The 22,083-nt window shown below is 42.2% G+C and overlaps 1 protein-coding gene across 4 annotated transcripts in view; it reads left to right on the top strand.

Annotated features, from left to right (window-relative positions):
• Positions 1-22,083, top strand: part of LOC307201265 (angiogenin-2-like) — a 174,688-nt gene that overhangs the window by 149,522 nt on the left and 3,083 nt on the right. The window contains exon 1 of one of the 4 annotated variants that reach the window (XM_079950323.1): positions 20,295-20,512. The exons of 2 other annotated variants lie outside the window; for them this stretch is intronic. Coding sequence is in view for 1 of the 2 variants with exons in the window: in XM_079950322.1 (XP_079806448.1) it covers positions 21,445-21,499 (55 nt within the window). In the remaining variant the exon portion in view is untranslated. Of the gene's footprint in view, positions 1-20,294; positions 20,513-21,440; positions 21,500-22,083 lie in introns of those variants that run through there. One more of the 4 variants, XM_079950322.1, reaches the window with a different exon arrangement.

Here is a 22,083-nt window from a genome sequence, read left to right as displayed (position 1 = left end):
TCGGCAAGAATCTATAAATGAAAGTAATACTGGCTGCCAGCCCATAAACTCGGTTTTTCTGCGGTTTTACCTAAGTTCTACAAGTTGCCTCATTTTTAATTATGTATGGGCTGTAGCTAAATGAAAACATTAATTCTGAATTATGATTGCTGAATCATAAACGTAGAGAAGAAAACTTGATATAAAGAAACTGTAGTCTCCCCTACTCCCACACCGTCTTTTGCACCAAATGAAGTGTTACCTCAAGTTCAAACCTTAATGACCTTGCAGCTGGTTCTGTTCCTTGGTTTGTAATCTCATCACTTCAAGCACATGCCTGTTCTTTAGTCCAAATCAAGCTCTAATTAACAGGAGAACACCTGCTTCTTAATGGCGGCGTTGGAGGGCTTTTAGCAGGCGAAGTGCTTTTGCACAATCTGTGAATGAAAATATTGCTTGGTTCCCCTGCAGAACACGAGGTTTTCTGCTGTCTTACCTAAGTTATACAAGGGCCTTATTTTTAATTAAGTATGGGGTAAACAAAAGCATTAATTCTGAAAATTAAAACCTGTAACCTAAGACATTTTGGCATCCAGTGTGGATGTAGCAAGATAAACACTGGTGTCTGTTCAGGTCTTCAAGCTTGTTTCGTGAGTCATATGAGTGTTCTGGGAAACCACTGACAGGAATTAGGTGCAAGTACAAAATGCAAATACAGTGGTACCTTTGGTTAAGTACTTAATTCGTTTCAGAGGTTCGTTCTTAACCTGAAACTGTTCTTAACCTGATGCACCACTTTAGCTAATGGGGCCTCCTGCTGCCGCCGCGCCACCGAAACGCGATTGCATGATTTGCATCAAATAGTGTAATGAATTCAGGCAGGTGAGCAAACCCCGACAAGAATTAATGAGTCTGGCAGTTATATGACATGTTTATTGACAATTAACATCCAGAGAGCAGCTCCCAGCCTGCTACTCTTAGCTATGAGTTGGTCACTTTGAGTCCCCGCCCCTTTCACCGCATAAGGGTGCCAAAGTCCAGTCCATCCTCTCTTGTATTTCTGTTGCATTTTAACCCTTTCAGCTCTTTTGGTTTGGGAAGAAGGTGGGTGAACTCTCCCCCCCCGCTATCAAACGAAGAGCCCTCTAAGTGCTGCCTCCCTCCTTGTTGCATAGCAACCCCCTCAGTGTCATCTATCTCCTCCTCTACTGCTGCCTTCGAGCTTTCCAAGCGTGCTGCTCTATCTCAATCTGGGAACTCTTGATGAAGGGGTGCTGAACTAACCCACTCCTGCTCTGTCTGTGGCTACAGTCCCCCATCTCCAGAGTCAGAGTCTTCCCAGGCGTTTGATTCAGTCACATCCCTGACAACTAGGGAGAAGAAGGACCTGAGACTTCTGTAGGTGCTGAAATTTGGGGGGTTTAGTAGAGTAGCCAATACAAACAAACAAACCCAAAACAAACACACTAAAGATATGTTTGTGGGAGGGGAGGTTATAGGATTGTTGATAGTTGTTTTTATAATGTATTTCATAGTTTTCTTTTGTATTTTTGTTCAGTGACCTGACCTGAGACCTTTGATGAAGGGTCGTATATGAATTTAAAGAATTAATCAACCAATTAATAATTGTTAATAAAAATAGCAATGCTGGCAAAACAGAAAACTGATGTCTCATGGAAGTAAAGCTTACTCTCCCCAAAACATTTTAAAAGATGTGCTAGGAACTATTAGGACCCCCTATCTCCCCCTTTTGATGGGAACAAGGAAAATGGACTTTTGCAGAAAAGAAATATGTACTCCCACTCACGTTTGCCCCACTCCTGTCTGTGAGATTTTGTATACTTAAGCCAGAGTTTTCTGAACAAACAAGAATAAAACACACTGTCCTGTTTGTGCAGGGAAAATAGTTATTTTAGCAAAGTCAGAAAGCCCTGAAAACTCACACACTGAGGACAATTAGCCACAACATACAAAAGCTAGGTAGAAACTAGTTAACATGAATGTTGCAAAGGGGATTTAAGGACTTGGCCAAGATGGTGGGCCCAGCTCAAGTGAAATCTTGATATTTCCTGGTGTTTCTGGACCCTGCCAGTTGCTGGGCCTAGATTACGAAAACAGCGTTTGCAGGAGCCATCCTGCGTCTTCTGGAATTCATCCTGCATTAAACTGTTGCATTGTGGAGTGCTCTCGTTCATTGATCTGGGCAACCAGTTGTTACATTCTCCTACTCCATTTTGCTCCCATGCCAGTCTGTGGGAACGTCTTGAATTTTGCTTTTACATCTTAGGCTGTGGTTTCCCCGCCGAAGATTTCTTTTTGTACATCAGTACATGTTGGAGTTTCATAAGGGATGTTGAGAAGTGCCCATCGTTTCCCAATGAAGTGGCTCATTTTCTGAGTACAATTCTGTCAACATAAACCAAGTAAGTTTATTGCATTGAGCAATAAATCAGAGCAATGCCCATAATCAAAGAACAGTGGAAACTTGGTTTTCGACTGTCTCGGAAGTCAAATGTTTCAGCTTTGGAATGCCAAAAACCCGGAAGTAAATGCTTCTGTTTTCGAATGCACCTTGGAAGTGCCATTTGCGCATTCGTTTTCAAATGTTTTGCAAGTCAAACGGTTTTCAGGAATGGATTACAATCAAAAACTGAGGTTCCACTGTTTTCCATGTCTGCTTATCTGAGTCACAAGTTGGAAGAATTAGAAATGAGGCTGGATTTTAACAAGCAACCAGGGACATACATTGTTCTGGGTTCTAGTTAGGATAAAAGGGTCTTTTTGGAGTGAAATATAACAAATAAACAAGACTTCTCAAATATAATATCAGTTGCTTCAGGCATCTCTTTAGAAAGTTATTCAATTAAAAGGCATCTGAAAGACTAGTCAGGCTTTTCTTTTAAAAATTTGTTCGAAAACAGATTGATAGTCAATCAAAAAATGGTGCTTTTGGAAAAAATGGGCTCTTCCTAAAGAAAGCTCAACAATTTGAGGGTGTCCTGCTGGTTTTTACTTTCTGAAATATGGCAATCCCATGTCAACCCAGAGCACAGCAGCCAAAAGAACTGAATTCCATGTTAGGAAAAAGCCTCATTGTATATCTGGAACACTCACATGACTCACAAAACTAGCTTGAGGACCTGAACAGACACCAACATTTATCTTTCTACATCCACAGTGGATGCCAAGATTTCTGAGGTTACAGGCTTTAATTTCCAGAATTAATGTTTTTGTTTAGCTACAGCCCAGACTTAATTAAAAATAAGGCCATTTGTAGATCCTCTGCCAGTTGCCCAATCCCGCCTGGGGAGGCGTTGCCAAGTTGATCAGGCCAGGTAGTGGGAGGGACCACCCTGTCCACACAATAGGAGGAGGAAGTTACCTGGGAATCATCAGTTGGCTCAAGCTTCTCCCACCCTACCCACCCTCACTTATGCCTTCCTTTTCAGGTTAACCTTTTCTAGACAGGTACGTGGGCGCTGCTACATCCAGGTCACTGTTGAATGGCAAGAAAAGAATTTCCCTGCATTGGCAGGTTTTGTCTTTCCTGTAGCAAAACATCACAACGTTGGCGGTTTCAGGCCATGGACGGAATCCTTTAGACTATTTCCCTAGATAGGAGTGGGCGTGTAGCAGTGACCACACTCCCTTCCTCTTTGAGACGGTGATCACGGGGTTCGCCGTTAAAGGGGTTGTTTGAGGGGAGGCATTGGCCGCACACGTACAGGTTGTCATTGCTCTCCCCTGCGACAGTGACGTAACGGGGGGGGGGGCTCTCTTCTTGAACATATGTTCTCTAGAGCCAGCCCATCCCCCACACACTCTGGATAACCCTGATGTTCCCCCAGATCCCCAGACTGGGAGGGATAACGCCTAATGCCTAAGCCAAAGTCTACCTTCATCTGAAACATAATAAAGTTGTGGCCAATTTTAATCCCAAAGCACGTTGTCTTGAGTCATTATTTCACTCGGGGGGCCACCCGGTGTTTGGGGGACTCTGTCTGTCCACACAAAAAAACCAGCAATATTTTCATTCATAGATTGTGCAAAAGCACCCTGCCTGCCAAAAAACCCTCCAACGCTGCCATTAAGAAGCACATGTTCTCCTGTTAATTAGAGCTTAATTTGAAATAATGTACAGGGGGGTGCTGGAAATGTTGAGATCACAAACGTCGGAACAGAACCTGATGCAAGGTCATTAAGGTTTGAGCTTGAGTTAACACTTCATTCGGTGCGAAAGGACGGTGTGGGCAGAGGGGATCCTACAGTTTCTTAATATTAAGTTTTCTTCTCTACGTTTAGGATTCAGCAATCCTCCTTTGAATGCTAGCTCAAATCTTATTTATACAAGAGAGGAGGGAAGAAATTGGTTTCCCACAGAGCTTCACAGCTGAGTGGGGATTTGAACCCTGGTCTCTCAGTGCTAGTCAGGGGCTCAGATTCATAGCAATGAGTCCCGTCCTCAGATCTCACCTCGGGTTAATCAGAGAAAACTTGGGATGAGGAAAGATCACGTTAGATTATTCCACCAACAAGAAACTAGATTGATTGCTTGATTTAAATCTCTACCCCCCAGGGGGTTTGAACACGGAATTAGATTTCAGCTGTTTCATTGAAGATTTTCTGACACATGGCTTCTGTTTGCATTTACTGTGCTATTTTTTGGATACTGTATCTTTAGATTGCCTGAAATTGTGTGTGATTCAATACACCTGCGGATAGCCTTTATACTACTAGCGTTCCTCCTACACTGGTAAGTGATTGCAGATCCATTGGTATTTGTTGTAGCTGTGAGGACAATTTAGTTGGCATGTATTTATTATTGTTTATTAGTTGTGTAAATGCAGGTTGGTTATTTCTATTTCTCTTTCACAATTGAATGTAATGTACTTTACTTTGTTGTCAGCTGATGAAGAATCATCTTTGATACGGCTCATTTTTCCAGGAAAAACTGCTCTGTTTGTTGCTGGAGCACCTATCACCACATTATTGTGGATATTGACTATTGAAAGGCAGCGTCTTCATCACAGTGTGCCTTGATAGCGACTGTCTTTGCCTACCATTTTGCTTAATGAACTTTTACACAATTACGCACATAATACATGTTGCTGTCTATGATGTGTGAAATATTATAGTATTATCAATTTATTGTTAATATAATATTAGCCGCGTGTTCCTTGTGGTGTGTTCAGATCTCACTTCAGCCAGAAACTTAACTGAGCTTCTACATATATCCTTTCTTCTGGCCTCTTCTCCCTTACGCTCAACAATGGTCTAAGCTTCTTGTTTTATCCCCGCCACGTGGATTCAAACTGCTGACCTTACAATCAGCAAGCCGAAGAGGTTCAGTGGTTTAGATCACAGTGCCACTCACGTCCTGTTTTTATAGACACAGTCAGTTGTCATCATGTGATCAGGCACCACAACCCTAGGGCTGCTTCTGAGCACATCCCAAGGGGTGCATAATAAATAGTTATCTTGCCATTTGTGTCTCTGTAGGAGCCTGGAGGCCTGGGAATAAATATAATGGAGAATGTAAACTCCCTTCTTTGGCAGACAATTGTTCCCCTTGAAAGTGTGTGGGGATATTCAGACCCACATGGGACTCACACTTCCAAGTCAACTTGGAAGCCTATTGGAAACCGAGAGAGAGAGAAATCTTCAAATGGCATCAATCTAACTTCATCCCCAAGGTCAGAGGTGTCTCTGCGGGAGATATTTCCCTGACTGGTTGGCAGGGAGGCACAGGGCAGCCAATCGGAGGCCATGCCTTGGAAACAGATTCCCTTTGACTTCTGATGTACCACAGTACTGAAGTAGATGGGCCAATGTCTGACTGCAGCCTCATAACTAAATAATGAGGGAATTAAGATTACAATTTAAGCAGGGTTGTCATAGCCCTTGTCAGATTTTCCCTTGATAGTTCCTAGGAAGTGGGTTATATAATAAATCTGATGGAAAAACGGAAAGCATGAAAATGCCCTGTTGAACTTTACACCGTTTCCTGTTTTTTCCGCGCAGAACAACCACCAAGAGCCTCAGAGAGCCATGGCTGCCAAGGGGCCCTGTCCTTCATGGCTGCTCTTGGTTTTGCTCTCCTGGATGGTGCTGGGGACTGAAGCCTCCTGGGACTTCCAATCCTTCAAACACGAGTATGTGGATTACCCAAGGACTGAAGTCAAAGATTACTGCAAATATTTAATCACGAAAAGAGGCGTGAATATTGAACAACCACACACTTTCATTCATGCCTCTGACCAAGAACTTAAAGACATCTGCACTTTTTATGGCTCACCAGTAACTGGTCCCATGAAGAGCTCATCTCCTGTTCCAACCACCTTCTGTTTAAAATATAAATTCATTTACTACAGTATGTACATACGTAAGGAAATTTCCCTTTCATGTGAGAATGGATACCCAATTGAATTTAGATATTGAATGCCATTGTTTCCCAAGCAGACTTCTGCTTAGGCAACAAATGTCCACTCCCATCCTCTCCGACCTTCAGCAGCCCCCTACAGTTTCCTGTACTGCATCCCTCTCAAGAAACCTTTCAAGGTAGTCCCCCAATCTTCCAGAGAAGGTTTGGGCAAAGGCAAGAGGATTGCAGGGAGGAGGAGTTGAAGAAGTGCTTTTACATAAGCAAATATGTATTTTACCTGCTCACAAGTCACCATTGGATTGCCACCAGGATTCCTTCCTTCTTGAGGGTGAAAAGGCCACTCTGATCACTTTGGGCCTCCAGTTTGTCCCACTGCTCATCTCCTGCCTCGCTTTTCATAATATAAAAGTATGATCACATTCCTTTTCTCATTATTCTTGCTGCTGTGGGATCAAGCAGTTTTGTGGTATCCCTGATTGCTTATTAAAACCCAGCCTCTTTTCTAACTCTTCCACCTTGTGACTCAGATAAGCAGACATGGAATATATATTTCTTATATACAGCTTTGTTCTTTCCCCCTTTTTTCCTCTGTATAACTCTATTTCTTTATAACTGAAATTATGTCAATAAAATATGAACATTAAAAATCCATGAAACGGTCTGTGGCTTTCGGGTCCACTTCCATTTGTTTTTCTCACAGCACTGCCAGTTCTGTGCTTTTCTCACTCACCAAAATAATGTTTCCAAATTCCTTCCAAGTTCCGAAATTTTAGATTTCAAGTTGTGTTGGCTAACGGTACTAAAAAAATAGCAACCCAGATTTGAGCACCAACAGAAGTATCAGGTCCTCCTGCTCCCTACTTGATGAAAGGTGTCTCCCTGGAAGACAAAACACTAACTTTTTAAAGAGATGTCTGTTCAGATTTTGAAAGCTGTACTATGTGGGTTATAGACATGGCCTCCTCCCTTGATGTTTTGACCCTGTGGTTCAGCTCCAAAGCCCAATTTGGATCTGTATGAACATTTCATCTCCATTAATGTAGGGAGATACACCTGACATCCTCTCTACCTTGCCCCAGACCTTTTCCTCTGGGGTCCCAATCCTACCATTGGGGACTATGCAAAGGTGTGGTTTGTTGTTGTTTTTTTGTGTGTGTGTGTTTTAAACACTCCTAGTAGGAAATGTCCAGGGCAACCCTGAGATAGGGAAGATGTCACAGGGATGCCACAAGACTGGCCAATGGAAATCTAGACTTTGCTCCTGCGTGAACCAGCCTTACAAAACTACAGAAGGAAGGCAGGGATTGAGCCTAGTGTGGCTTCATTTGATGGGGCGTTGGTGGCTATGCCCCAGGCAAATGATGAATGAGGAGGATGTGCCATCCAATGTAAGCTGGAGATAATGGTGGGACATTCAAGTGGGGTCAGAAGTATTCACAGCTCGCTTATCTGAATCACAGGAGAGAGTGCCAGGAAAACAGAAAGGTATTTATGCACAAGTGGGAAACATGGCCGCTGCAAGATGGGCTTTGTGGAAATGGCTTGTACCAGGGTGGACCTTGGTGCCTGGTAACTCCCTTCCAGCCTGTGGCCAATGGGAAGAAGATGAGATATGGACCAGAAGGCAGCCTACCTGTTACCGGAATGCTTTCCCTATGCCAGCATCAACCTCTATAATGATTGGCATCAATAAAAAACAAAATAAATGTGGCTATGTTTTACCCACTATGGGTCACACATAGTAAATACATTAATGTAGCAGACCGTAACAACATTTGCTTTAACAGCATGTCGGCAACAATCTATGAATGAAAATATTACTGGCTGCCAGCCCATAAAGTTGGTTTTTCTGCAGTCTTTCCTAAGTTCTACAAGTTGCCTCATTTTTAATTTTGTATGTGCTGTAGCTAAATGAAAACATTAATTCTGAATTATCATTGCTGAATCATAAACGTAGAGAAGAAAACTTGATATAAAGAAACTGTAGTCTCCCCTACTCCCACACCGTCTTTTGCACCAAATGAAGTGTTACCTCAAGTTCAAACCTTAATGACCTTGCAGCTGATTCTGTTCCGCAGTTTGTAATCTCATCACTTCAAGCACATGCCTGTTCTTGGACTTCCGGTCGGCGCCGGCGCTTAATGGCGGTCCTCTCTTTGAGCTCCGGAGGAGGACTACTTCACGAGTTCGGGTCTGACCGCTACGGCGAAGCGGGGACCCCTAAAATCACAGGCGCGGAAGCCTGTGAACAAGGAGACTCGGCGGGCACCATTCGCGCCCCCCCCTTACTGTTAAGGAGCCTTTTTAAAGGCTCCGGAGTGGCATCGGGGTGCGTGCGGTACTGAGAGTCGCTACCCAGCCCGTGAAGTGAAGCCGCGTCGCCATTAGCGGAGAGCGCCGATTCCTTCCTGAAATTTGGACTGAAATTGAACACCCGTAAGTAGGATTGGAAAACTTACTGGGACTTTAAAATACTTGAAATTTGGCCGAAAGTGGGGATGGTAAATAAAGGAAGTCTGCCTCCCCCGGACTACATGAATCTTAAAGCAACGGAATTAGAAAGCTGCAATTGAAGGAAAAGCAACTTTGAATTGTCTGAACTGTTTAACTTTGACATTGAATTTGAACTACCCCCCCAGCAAGCAGGAGCAGGGGGGGGGGAGAAAAGGGATTTAGTCTTAACCTGCATGAGAGAAAAATTAAGTGAAAATTTCTGCTGTCTCTGACTTTGGGAACGGACTGCCTGGGTGAAGCACTTTGACAGGGGACTGTCAGATAAGAACTGCTGTAAAGCGGAGACTTTATTGGATACAGTTTTCTTGGACTTTACAGAAATAACATTGTTGCAATTAGAAGACTGAAAGATTGTTGTTAAAAACTTTTTTCCCTCTGAGGGCTTTGGGTTTCTTTGTTTCGCCTGCTTATTGGATACAATGATTTGCTCCCTCTAGAGGGCTGAAAGGTAACAGTTGTAACATAGACTGTTAAAAAACAAGTCACTGGATTTTTCCACTTAAGCTGTTCCTGTGGGAACGACCTTGGGACATGAGCGGCCCTGTAGAAGAGATAGCAACAAGATCTAAGGCTAAAGCACAAAAGAAAAGGGCCTCAATATCAGGCTTACTGTCAACAGGCGCAGCTGGACAGGAGAAAGGAATAAACGCATTTATGGATTCAGTGACACAAGCACTACTTAAAATAAATGAATCTTTAGAAAATTTGACAAAGCAGAGCACAGAGAATACTAAACAACCGACAGAACTTACAACAAAATTGGACTTAAATACTAAGAGCATCACATCTAATACAGAGACTATAAACAAATTGGTCCAAGAAAACGCTACAATCCAAAAAATTGCGGAAGAAGCCAAACTTACTGCAGAAACCACACAGGAAAGTTTAATACCAGTTTGTAAGAAGCTTGACCAGCATGAGGTGGCCTTGTCTTTGTGGGAGATGCAGAGGAAAGAGAAGAATTTAAGATTTAGGTTGGTCCCTGAAAGTGAAGGGGACAACCTGGTGGACTTTCTCACAAAAGAACTTTCAGATTTTTGGCAGGTAAACTTAGAGGAAGAAGAATTTAAGATAACAACCGCCTTCAGACTGGGCAGAAGGCAAGGTAGGAAGATTCCAAGGGATTGTCTGATAACTTTGAGATCTAAAGAGGAAAGAGATAAAATACTAAACTTGCATTACCAGAGAACTCTTCAGATTGATAACGCTTCTGTGCAGATTTACAAGGACATCCCAAAATATATTCTGGAGGTAAGAACATATTTTAAGAATCTGGTTGACCTGCTGAAGAGGAACAACATACCTTTCAGGTGGGAATTTCCACAAGGCTTGTCTTTTAATTTCAAAGGAAAGAAAGTCAAAATAAGAACAGTGCAAGATAAAGAACAATTCCTGGACAGAAACGAGGAGGACCTTCTGAAAGGAGTGTTAGAATCAACGTCTGAAACAGATCTTGGAAACTTGACATTTGGACTCAAGTCACCAACGGAAGAAGAACAGCCGCAGGGAGCGGTTGGAGGTAACTAAATAACAATGTCTCTGCAATTTCTAACCTGGAACTGCAATGGACTGAACCTTCCCAGAAAAAGGCATGAGGTTTTCCATATTTTGAAAAGAGAACAATTGGATTTGATTTGCTTACAAGAAACCCACGTGACAAGGGCACACAGAAGACTGCTTATAAACAAAAGATTAGGACAGGAATTCATTTCGTCAGATAAAGTTAAGAAAAGAGGAGTGGTGATCTATGCAAAGGAGAAATTGGCTCCAAAATTGATCTTTAAAGATGAACATGGAAGAATTTTGGCAATTGAGATACATATCCAAGGAGAAAAAATTTTGACAGTTGGCATTTACGCACCAAACGAAGGGAAGGCAGAATTTTACAAGAAATTGCATGAGACATTAATGGATTATCTGGATTACAAGGTGATCTTGTTAGGAGATATGAACGGCGTCGTTTCTACTAATATGGATAAAGCACTAAGACAGGTGGTTTCTAAAGATGGGAGACTACCTAAGACCTTCTTTGAAATGACTGAAAATATGGACTTGATTGATATCTGGAGAACAAGAAACCCTCTTGAGAGAGAGGGAACATTCTTTTCAGAGGCACAGATGACATGGACAAGAATAGATCAAATATGGACTACTAGTGGAATGGCTCCAAGGATAAAAAAAGTGGAAATCTGCCCAAAAACATGCTCCGACCATAACGCAGTGAAGATGGAAATGAAATTGACAACGGCTGGTTCCTTCAGATGGAGAATGAATGACACCCTATTCAGAGATGTTGAGATTTACAAAAAGGCCCAAAAAACTTTGAAGGACTATTTTGAGATAAATCTGAGGACAGAGGTTGAGAAAAGAGTGATCTGGGACGCAAGCAAGGCCGTGATGCGAGGTTTCCTTATACAACAGAATTCTTTAAAGAGAAAGAAACAAAATGAGAAGAAAGATAAGATTTTGGAAAAAATAAAAGGAGAAAAGAAACTGAGGTCCAAACCAAAGTCTCATGAGATTCTGAGAGAAATCAAGTTTTACCAGATGCAATATATGGAATTGATGAACCAGGAGATAGAATGGAAAATCAAGCAAATGAGACAGAGGACATTTGAATCAGTGGACAAATGTGGGAAACTTCTATCATGGCAATTGAAGAAGAGACAGAAATTAAATACAGTTACAAGCTTGGAGGTGGATGGAAAGAACATTTTTAAACCAAATGAGATCAGCAATTGTTTTCAGAGCTATTTCAGAAGATTATATGCACAAGGGCCAGAAAACGAAGGAGATATAGAAGATTTTCTTAAGAAATATGGACTACAAAAAATTTCGCAACAAAGTATGCTGATTTTAAATGAGAAAATAACAGATAAAGAAATAGAGGGTGCCATTCAAAATATGCAATTAGGGAAATCTCCAGGGCCAGATGGACTAACCTCCAGATACTATAAAGCATTGAAGGAATGGTTAATACAGCCGCTTAAGGAGGTTTGCAACGAAATATTAGAGGGGAAAAAGGCACCTGAATCGTGGAAAGAAGCTTTTATCACACTTATACCAAAGACTGAAACTGGAAAAAATCAGATTAAGAGCTACCGCCCTATATCACTACTTAATGTGGATTATAAAATATTTGCTGACATTTTGGCAAAAAGACTGAAGAGGGTGTTAGTGGAGGAGATTCACAAAGACCAGGCAGGCTTTCTCCCAGGAAGACATTTATCAGAGAATGTAAGGAATATAATTGACATTATGGAGCTGTTAACTGTAAATATTAACACAAAAGCAGTGTTGATTTTTGTGGACGCGGAGAAAGCCTTTGATAATATCTCTTGGAACTTTATGAAGAAGAATCTCCATGGGATGGGGGTAGGACAAAGGTTTGAAAATGGTATAGGTGCAATATATTCTGAACAAAAGGCAAAGCTAATTGTAAACAATGTGGTTACTGATGAACTTTCTATAGAAAAAGGGACACGGCAAGGGTGCCCAATATCCCCATTACTTTTTTATATCAGTCCTGGAGGTTTTGTTGAATATGATCAGGGGGGACCAGCTGGTAAAAGGAGTTCAGGTCGGAGCCAGACAATATAAATTGAAGGCATTTGCAGATGACTTAGTATTGACTTTACAAGAGCCGGACACTAGTACAAAAAGAGTTTTAGAGTTAATTCAAATCTTTGGTCAGGTGGCAGGATTTAAGCTGAATAAACAAAAAACTAAAGTTTTGGAAAAAAATTTAACAAATGCTGAAAGAGAGAAATTTCAAAATGAAACTGGGTTAATGGTGGCAAAGAAAGTAAAATATTTGGGGATTAACATGACATCTAAAAATGTGAATTTATTTAAAGACATTTATGATAAATGTTGGACAGAGGTTAAGAAAGATTTAGAAATATGGTCGAACTTGAAGCTTTCCTTGTTAGGCCGAATTGCAGTGATCAAAATGAATGTATTGCCTAGAATGTTATTTTTGTTTCAGACATTACAAATTGTGGATAAACTAGATTGCTTCAAGAAGTGGCAGAAAGACATATCTAAATTTGTCTGGCAGGGCAAAAAGCCCACAATAAAATTTAAGATACTTACTGATGCAAAAGAAAGAGGGGGGTTTGCCCTGCCGGACTTAAGATTGTATTATGAATCGGCAGCTTTTTGCTGGTTGAAAGATTGGCTACTTCTTGAGAAAGCAGACATTCTGGATTTGGAAGGATTTGATAATATGTTTGGTTGGCATGCATATATATGGTATGACACGGTTAAAATTCACAAGGGATTCAAAAACCATATTGTTAGGAAAGCACTATACAATGTTTGGATTCGATATAAGGATTTGCTGGAAAATAAAACCCCTAGGTGGTTATCACCAATGGAAGCTAAGGAGGTGAAGAAACTTAATATGGAATCTAAATGGCCAAAATATTTTGAAATTTTAGAACAAGAAAGTGGCAAATTTAAACTACAGAGTTTTGAGAAAATAAAGTCTAAAGTACGAGATTGGCTCCATTATTATCAAATAATGGAGACTTTTAAACAAGACAGGAAAATTGGCTTCCAGGTGGAGAAATCGAAACTAGAAACAGAATTGTTAGAACCCAATACTAAGAATTTATCAAGAATGTATAACCTGTTGCTGAAGTGGAATACAATAGATGAAACAGTTAAGTCAACTATGATTAAATGGGCACAGGACATAGGTCATGACATTATGTTTGCTGACTGGGAACAGTTATGGACCACAGGTATTAAATTTACGGCATGCAATGCCTTAAAAGAAAATATTATGAAAATGATTTATAGGTGGTACATGACCCCAGTCAAGCTTGCGAAGATTTATCACTTGCCCAATAATAAATGTTGGAAATGTAATGAAGCTGAAGGCACCTTCTTTCACCTTTGGTGGACCTTGCCCAAGGATTAAAGCCTTTTGGGAAATGATTTATAATGAAATTAAGAAGGTACTTAAATGTACCTTCCATAAGAAACCAGAGGCATTTCTTCTGGGCATGGTCGGCCAATTGGTGTCAAGGAGGGATAAGACTTTTTTTATGTACGCCACTACAGCAGCAAGGATCCTTCTAGCAAAGTATTGGAAGACACAAGAACTACCCACACTGGAAGAATGGCAGACGAAAGTGATCGACTTCATGGGATTGGCAGAAATGACTGGCAGAATCCGTGACCAAGAGAAAGAGACGGTGGAGGAAGACTGGAAGAAGTTTAAAGTATATCTTAAGAACTGTTGCAAAATTGAGGAGTGATAAAATGTCAAGGGGAAGGAAGTTGCAGAATTACAGCTGAAATTGTTTGATGAATTAAGATGAAATTGAGAAAGATAATAAGTTTTAATTAACTGGAGTAAAGGGTTGCTGAAAAACTGTAAAATAAGGATGCAAAAAGGGTGAGGTATGGGGAAGTCCGAGAAAGAAGGTTTATGAGAATGAGGCTAAGAAATTATATTTGTGTGTTTGTTTTTGTATGTTGTTTTGTATGTTGTTTTGTTTTAAAATTGGAAAATTAATAAAAAATTATTAAAAAAAAAAAAGCACATGCCTGTTCTTTAGTCCAAATTAAGCTCTACTTAACAGGAGAACACCTGCTTCTTAATGGCGGCGTTGGAGGGTTTTTGCAAGGCGAAGTTCTTTTGCACAATCTGTGAATTGTGCACAGATTGTGCAAAAGTACTTCCCCAGCAGAACACGAGGTTTTTCTGCTGTTGTACCTAAGTTCTACAAGTGGCCTTATTTTTAATTAAGTATGGGCTAAACAAAAGCATTAATTCTGAAAATTAAAGCCGGTAACCTCAGACATTTTGGCATCCAGTGTGGATGTAGCAAGATAAACGTTGGTGTTCGTTCAGGTCTTCAAGCTAGTTTCGTGAGTTATGTGACTGTTCTGGGAAACCACTGACAGGAATTAGCTGCCAGTACAAAATGCAAATACAGTGGTACCTCACACAGTGGTACCTCCAAGTCAGCTTGGAAGTCTGTTGGAAAACAAGAGAGAGAGAAATCTTCAAATGGCATCAATATAACATCAACCCCAAGGTCAGGTGTGTCTCTGTGGAAGATATTTCCCTGACTGGTTGGCAGGGAGGCGCGGGGCATTCTTGTCATGACAGCATAAGTCTTTCAGGTCTCTGGCAGCCTCCCCTTACCCCCCACCCCCAGCTGGCTATGCCTGGGTTAATGTACCCAGCTGATTCTGTGGCTGGATCTAGACCCATCAAAGAAGCGTTTCAGTTTAAAGCATTGTAAATTTAAACTGCAAAACAGGTAGAGAAAAACAATGTTATATCACACATACAACACATATCAATCACTTTTTCTTTCATATTCATTTTCTTTTCTTTTCCGATTTCACTTATGTCTTTTACACCTTTCAGTGGCTGGCATAGGCAATGTTGTGAGCACGATCCACCTACTTATATGATTCCTTTCAGAACACACAAAACTCATACAAAACGGTGACTTTTTAAATTTCAGCAGCCGTTTTAAATGACACCCCCTCCCAAATTTTATTTTCAACTTGATTTGATTTTGTATGTTGTATTGCTGCTGCACACAGCTAGGAAACCATGCTTTTAAGTAAATTAAGGTAAAGGTACCCCTGCCCGTACGGGCCAGTCGTGTCTGACTCTAGGGTTGTGCGCCCATCTCACTTAAGAGGCCGGGGGCCAGCGCTGTCCGGAGACACTTCCAGGTCACGTGGCCAGCGTGACGAAGCTGCTCTGGCAAGCCAGCACCAACACAGCACACGGAAACATCATTTACCTTCCCGCTAGAAAGCGGTACCTATTTATCTACTTGCACTTAGGGGTGCTTTCGAACTGCTAGGTGGGCAGGAGCTGGGACTGAAAGACGGGAGCTCACCCCGCCGCGGTGATTCGAACTGCCGACGATGCAATCGGCAAGCCCTAGGCACTGAGGTTTTACCCACAGCGCCACCCGTGTCCCTAAGCAAATTATACCTTATTAAAACAGCACGAACCAATACATTTGTTGATTTTTTTCTATCAGGCGTTCATCTGACTCAGTCAAGAGGCTAAGAAACATACATTGGACAGGCAGATCAATCTCTGTTCCTCATTTGAAGATGTACCTTTTTTCTCAAGCTGTCCCTGAGACCCTGTGGTAGCATCCTCAATACCTGTCCCAGGTGGGACATAACTGGCCAAGACTAAGATATGAAGCAAGGGCACCATTGGGTGATCTTTATTAATTTCTGCAGCAACTTCCAGACTCTCCCTATCCAGGCTTCCTCAACCTCAGCCCTCCAGATGTTTTGAGACTACAATTCCCATCATCCCTGACCACTGGTCCTGCTAGCTAGGGATCATGGGAGTTGTAGGCCAAAAACTTCTGGAGGGAGTGAGGTTAGGAAGCCTGCGCTGCACAATTCTTTTATGCTTTTTTGGGGGGTGTATTCCATCCATGCACACAAGTTTGTTTATCACGTCTTAATATTTATAAATTTAGCATTGCTATTTGTCAAGCAAGCTGATGGTTAGTTGCTGTGGTTAGGCTCCTGTGGATTTGTTAAGCAAGCCAACGATTTACTTTTTGTGGCTCAGATTCTGTAACATCTGATTTGCTCACCAGAAACAGCCTAATACTTACTTCTGCTTCTTGCTGGGTAGCTGCCCACGTGTCTTGTCAGTACTTTTGCTATAGTTTTAACCAGTGCTTTTTTTCTTAAAAAAAAATTGTTTAAGGGTACTCTCATTTTCCTACTCATATTGAAATACTGCCCCTCAATGAGGCCAAACTTCAATTCACAAAAAGCTTAGGGGTATGCCCCATGATATTCTTGTAAAGAAGCTGGTAAAATGTGGACTTGACTATGCTACCACTCAGTGGATTTGTAACTGGCTGACTGACCGAACCCAAAGGGTGCTCATCAATGGTTCCTCTTCATCCTGGAGAAGAGCGACTAGTGGGGTGCCACAGGGTTCTGTCTTGGGCCCGGTCTTATTCAACATCTTTATCAACGACTTGGATTATGGACTCAAGGGCATCCTGATCAAATTTGCAGATGACACCAAACTGGGAGGGGTGGCTAACACCCCAGAGGACAGGATCACACTTCAAAATGACCTTGACAGATTAGAGAACTGGGCCAAAACAAACAAGATATATTTTAACAGGGAGAAATGTAAAGTATTGCACTTGGGCAAAAAAAATGAGAGGCACAAATACAAGATGGGTGACACCTGGCTTGAGAGCAGTACATGTGAAAAGGATCTAGGAGTCTTGGTTGACCACAAACTTGACATGAGCCAACAGTGTGATGCGGCAGCTAAAAAAGCCAATGCAATTCTGGGCTGCATCAATAGGTGTATAGTATATAGATCAAGGGAAGTAATAGTGCCACTGTATTCTGCTCTGGTCAGACCTCACCTGGAGTACTGTGTCCAGTTCTGGGCACCACAGTTCAAGAAGGACACTGACAAACTGGAACGTGTCTAGAGGAGGGCAACCAAAATGGTCAAAGGCCTGGAAACAATGCCTTATGAGGAACGGCTAAGGGAGCTGGGCATGTTTAGCCTGGAGAAGAGGAGGTTAAGGGGTGATATGATAGCCATCTTCAAATATATAAAAGGATGTCACATAGAGGAGGGAGAAAGGTTGTTTTCTGCTGCTCCAGAGAAGCGGACACGGAGCAATGGTTCCAAACTACAAGAAAAAAGATTCCACCTAAACATTAGGAAGAACTTCCTGACAGTAAGAGCTGTTCAACAGTGGAATTTGCTGCCAAGGAGTGTGGTGGAGTCTCCTTCTTTGGAGGTCTTTAAGCAGAGGCTTGACAACCATATGTCAGAAGTGCTCTGATGGTGTTTCCTGCTTGGCAGGGGGTTGGACTCGATGGCCCTTGTGGTCTCTTCCAACTCTATGATTCTATGATTCTATTCTATGATTCTATGCATACCCCCGCGTATCCCCAGAAAAGAAGCAATGTTTTAACTCAGTTAAATTCCCACTATGCACAAGCAGGTATAACCAATATGGCTCCTGTCACAATCCTAAACTGTGGTATTTTGTAATGCTGTATTATAATCGTTCCCATTCTTTGATGTTGTTTTTAGTGGTTTATAGTCACAATTGTACGGTACATTTCACAATCATATGGTTGGTACAAGTTCTCTAGTATCTGGATGTTTTAATACTCACCTATTTCTTTTTATTGATGTAGAGGGAGCAAGAAATAAAAATTAAGAATTAATTAGACTGGTTTGAATGGATTTTGAAAGATCCATCACTTCCCATGTCAAACTTTTTTGCTGCCATTTAGTGAGAGCTGTTTCAATTCCCTTTCCTCACTTTTCTACTTGAATTCTATTAAACAGAAGAAAGAAATTCAAAGTCTTGGAGGCCTGGGCAATTATTCTACAGGATGGAGTGGTTTTTTTCTTTCTATAGGGAAGGGACAGAATAAAATACTGAAAATGGAAAAATAGGTTTATTTATCACAGAGGGGAAAAGAAAATTGGCGTTTCACAGGCCTTGTTATATAAATGCTAGGAATCTGTTTTTTGTTGTTTAAGGAGAAAAACTGGTAATCTGGGGATTACTGCTAACTTGAGGCACAGAATTTTCATTCCTCCCCACTTGGAAAGTATTTTTGAGGGAAAATTGTATTAATAAATTTGAAAAATGCTACTATTTTAGATACATCTGAAGAGGTGGATTCTAAGCAGTGAACTCTTATCCTAATATCCAGATGTTTTCTAACTGTGATCCATTGGTGTGTCTGTGAATTCCACTGAATTATATACAATCCAAATTGTAATGCAATAAAATACAATATAAGAAACAAAACAAGCACTGAAATACAATTAAAAACAACAGAGCACTTGTTGCCATGTGTTACAAATACTACAACAGATAGGAAAAAAATTATTAAGTGGTCTGACAATATCCTCAGCAATTTTCAAGTAGCCATGGGAGAAATTTAAGAATGACCGCTATATTAAATTTGTGAACATATCAGGTGCGGCATGACCCCTTTGGCTTTTGCTGCTATAGAATATCCTGCTGGAAAGAGAAGGCAGGACATAGTTACACATAAAAAGAGGCGATGTGAAAGTGAGAAGAGGCAAAGGGGGAATTAAATGAGCAAAATTCAAAATAATAAGCTCCTTTTGTTTTATTTCAAGGCAAGGTGATAGAGCTATGTTTGGTTTTTTAAAATAATAATTCCAGTTGTGTAGCTTCCAGACTAAGCTGGACTTTAGGTTCCCTGGGATCAGCTAACTTCCCATGTTTCCATGGCAGAAATTTCCAGCCTTGCTTAGCTGGCTTTGCATTTTCCTTTCTAGCACAGATTACAACACTAGCAAGGAAGAATTGATATTTTGACATCATGGTGATGTCAGGTGAGGGACACTTGTTAAAAAGGCATACCAAGGGTGGGGAAAACCAAGGACCTGCCCCCACCAGCTGAACCCAGCTCCACATCCCAGTGGCGTAGCGTGGGGGGTGCAGGGGGGCCGGCCGCACCGGGCGCAACATCTGGGGTTAGGGCAAATCCACGGGTTAGGGGGCGCAAATCCACGGGTTAGGGGGCGCAAATTACTTGCCTTGCCCCGGGTGCTTACAACCCACGCTACGCCACTGCCCCATCCTTGGCCTATGCCAGAGGTTGACAACCTAAGGCCCATGAGGGTCGCTTAACCGGCCCATGAGCTGCCCCCGAACCCAGCCACCTGCTTGGCGAGTCCCCACGTGCTGCGCTAAACCAGCACAGTGCAGGGACTCTCTTCCGCAGCTCCAGAAATCGCTCCTACGCATGCCCAGATGCCAAAATCCTTCTGCGCAGGTGCGATTTTTGGCATCTGGGCATGCGCAGAAGAGATTTCCGGCATCGTGCTGCGCCTGCCCGTCCCACGGGGATCTCTGCGGGAGTGATCCTGCCCATGCCTAGTAAGCCTTGCCGACCCCTGGCCTATGCTTATAAAAGGTTGGACAAAGCATTCATCTTTCAGTTGGTTGCCTTGTGGGCAATCAGTTGCATTTTCAGGTTTTTGTGTTGTTGTTTTTGAAGTATTAATTGAGTTGTATCTTATGACTTTGCCCTTTTTGAGTGTGGATTTCTCAGTAGTGACTAAGAAGGTGTTCCTAGTGATTACAGTTGCAACTCTGGCCCTTTTCCAGAATCGTTGTGAAGGCTTTTCATCAGCTTTGGCTTTCGAAAACACATTTTGGCATATCTGAGCTGCTTTGCAAAATTGCATTTAATTCTCCATTCATGACTAGCATGATCTGATACTGAGGAAGAGGAAGTTGACAGCTAGGGGCATGCTCTGGGCTGGCTGGAGGAAGTGGCTAGGATCATGATGTTGTTGCTGGGGGCATTTTTCATTCATCCCAAAGGAGCAGCCTTCAATGGTTTGTGCTGGCACTAGCAGGGACCAATCCAATTGGTGTTCTGAGGGTCACTAAAGTATTCCTATTGGACCTTGGCTGAAGTCCAATAGAAGACTGTCTTGCAACCTGGCTGTGTGCTATTGGCCAGAAGCTGTGGCCGCTAGATTATAAAAGGTTGGACAAAGCATTGACAGGGTATCATCTGGAGCTGAGCAAAACAGAAGAGAGGCTAAGAGAGAAGATAGGAGGCTAAATTGAAGAAATTGTAAGTTATTGGGTCTGGTGGTTGATGCCTAAGAGCGTAACAGTTATTGAAAGGTCAGAGCAATGGTGGATTTATGACCATGTAATTAACGAGGAGGCAGGTTTAGTCGTAGTTTGAAGACTATCCCTGCCTCCAGGTCTGGTCTTGACCGCAAGGATACTGGATTCAACAAGGGAGACTCACATGACTTTAAGGTGCTGCTGTGCAATGCCAGGTCAATGATTCACAAGACGGCTGTCATCCACAACTTGATTGTGGATGGAGGACTTGACCTGGCATATGTAACAGAGACTTGGCTGGATGAAGCAGATGGGCCTGATATTGCCGCTGCTTGTCCACCAGGTTTCTCTTACACACAGCAACCCAGCTCATATGGGTGGGGAGGCGAGGTTGCAGTGAGTTTTAGGAAGTCATTAGTTTGTACCAGGTGTCCTATTGGGAAGACCCAATTCTGAGCTGTTGTTGACCCATGTTCTGGAGGTTGGGCAGTAAGGAGGTAAGGGCAGTACAGGATTCCTTTTGGTGTACCGACCTCCCTGCTGCACCAAGGATTCCCTGCCCGAGCTGCTTCAGGTCATGGCAGATGTTCTCCTGGAGACACCTAGTTTGGTTGTCCATGGGCATTTTAACATTCATGGTGACACGATCTTACAAGGGGCACTTGGGACTTTGTGGAAAGCATGGCCTCCATGGGGCTTTCCCTATGGCCCAACTCATAGTTGCAGTACTTGGCTGCCCCCCACCCTCTCATGGGCCTGGATGGGAGTAATAATCTACACTAAGGAAATTCAAAGCACATTACATTCCACACAAAGGAATCTTAGAAAAAGGGAAATGTCAGAGAACATTACGTGCCTGGGAAACATAAGCAGAATATAAAGCAAGCCGTTATTATTAGGGGAATATATATTTTTAAGAGGGGTGAACATACAATGTTGAACCACAAGATGAGGGAGCTGTTGTGTGCACAAATTGTAACATGCAAAAGTGACTCCAATTTAGCTCTTACTAAATCCTACTACAAAAGGGGGGGGGGCTTAAGATGCATTTATGTAAAAGGCTATGCAAAAAGATTATAGCAACAATTGTTTAAATCTACTGATGCTGCAACACCAACCCAGCTACTTAAAGCTCATGGCGTTCCCAGGTGTACAGCACTTTAACCTAAAGGTTAAGAAATAAATCTTATACCCCGCTGTCTTGTTGAGCTACTGGTGGCGCTTTATGAAGACTTTCAGAAGGATTTTAAGGGAGTTTATACAAAAGGGAGATTGGTTGGTTGGTTGGTTGGTTGGTTGGTTGGTTGGTTGATTGGTTGATTGGTTGATTGGTTGATTTATACCCCACCTTTTCCCCAAGGAGTTCAAGGCATCATCCATCGTTCTCTTCCTTCAGTCAGTCCTCTCCTCAATCCTGTGAGGCAGGCTAGGGTAAGAGACTGAGACTGACCCAGGGTTTCCCAATGAGCTTCACGGCTGAGTGGGAATTTGAACCCTGGTCTCTCAGTGCTAGCCTGGAGCTCAGATTCATACCAGTGAGTCCTTTGCTCAGATCTCACTTCAGCCAGAAAC

The sequence above is a fragment of the Podarcis cretensis genome, assembly GCF_951804945.1.
Source record: "Podarcis cretensis genome assembly, chromosome: 13".
NCBI lineage: Eukaryota > Metazoa > Chordata > Lepidosauria > Squamata > Lacertidae > Podarcis > Podarcis cretensis.
This window is presented reverse-complemented; position numbering and strand designations above follow the sequence as displayed.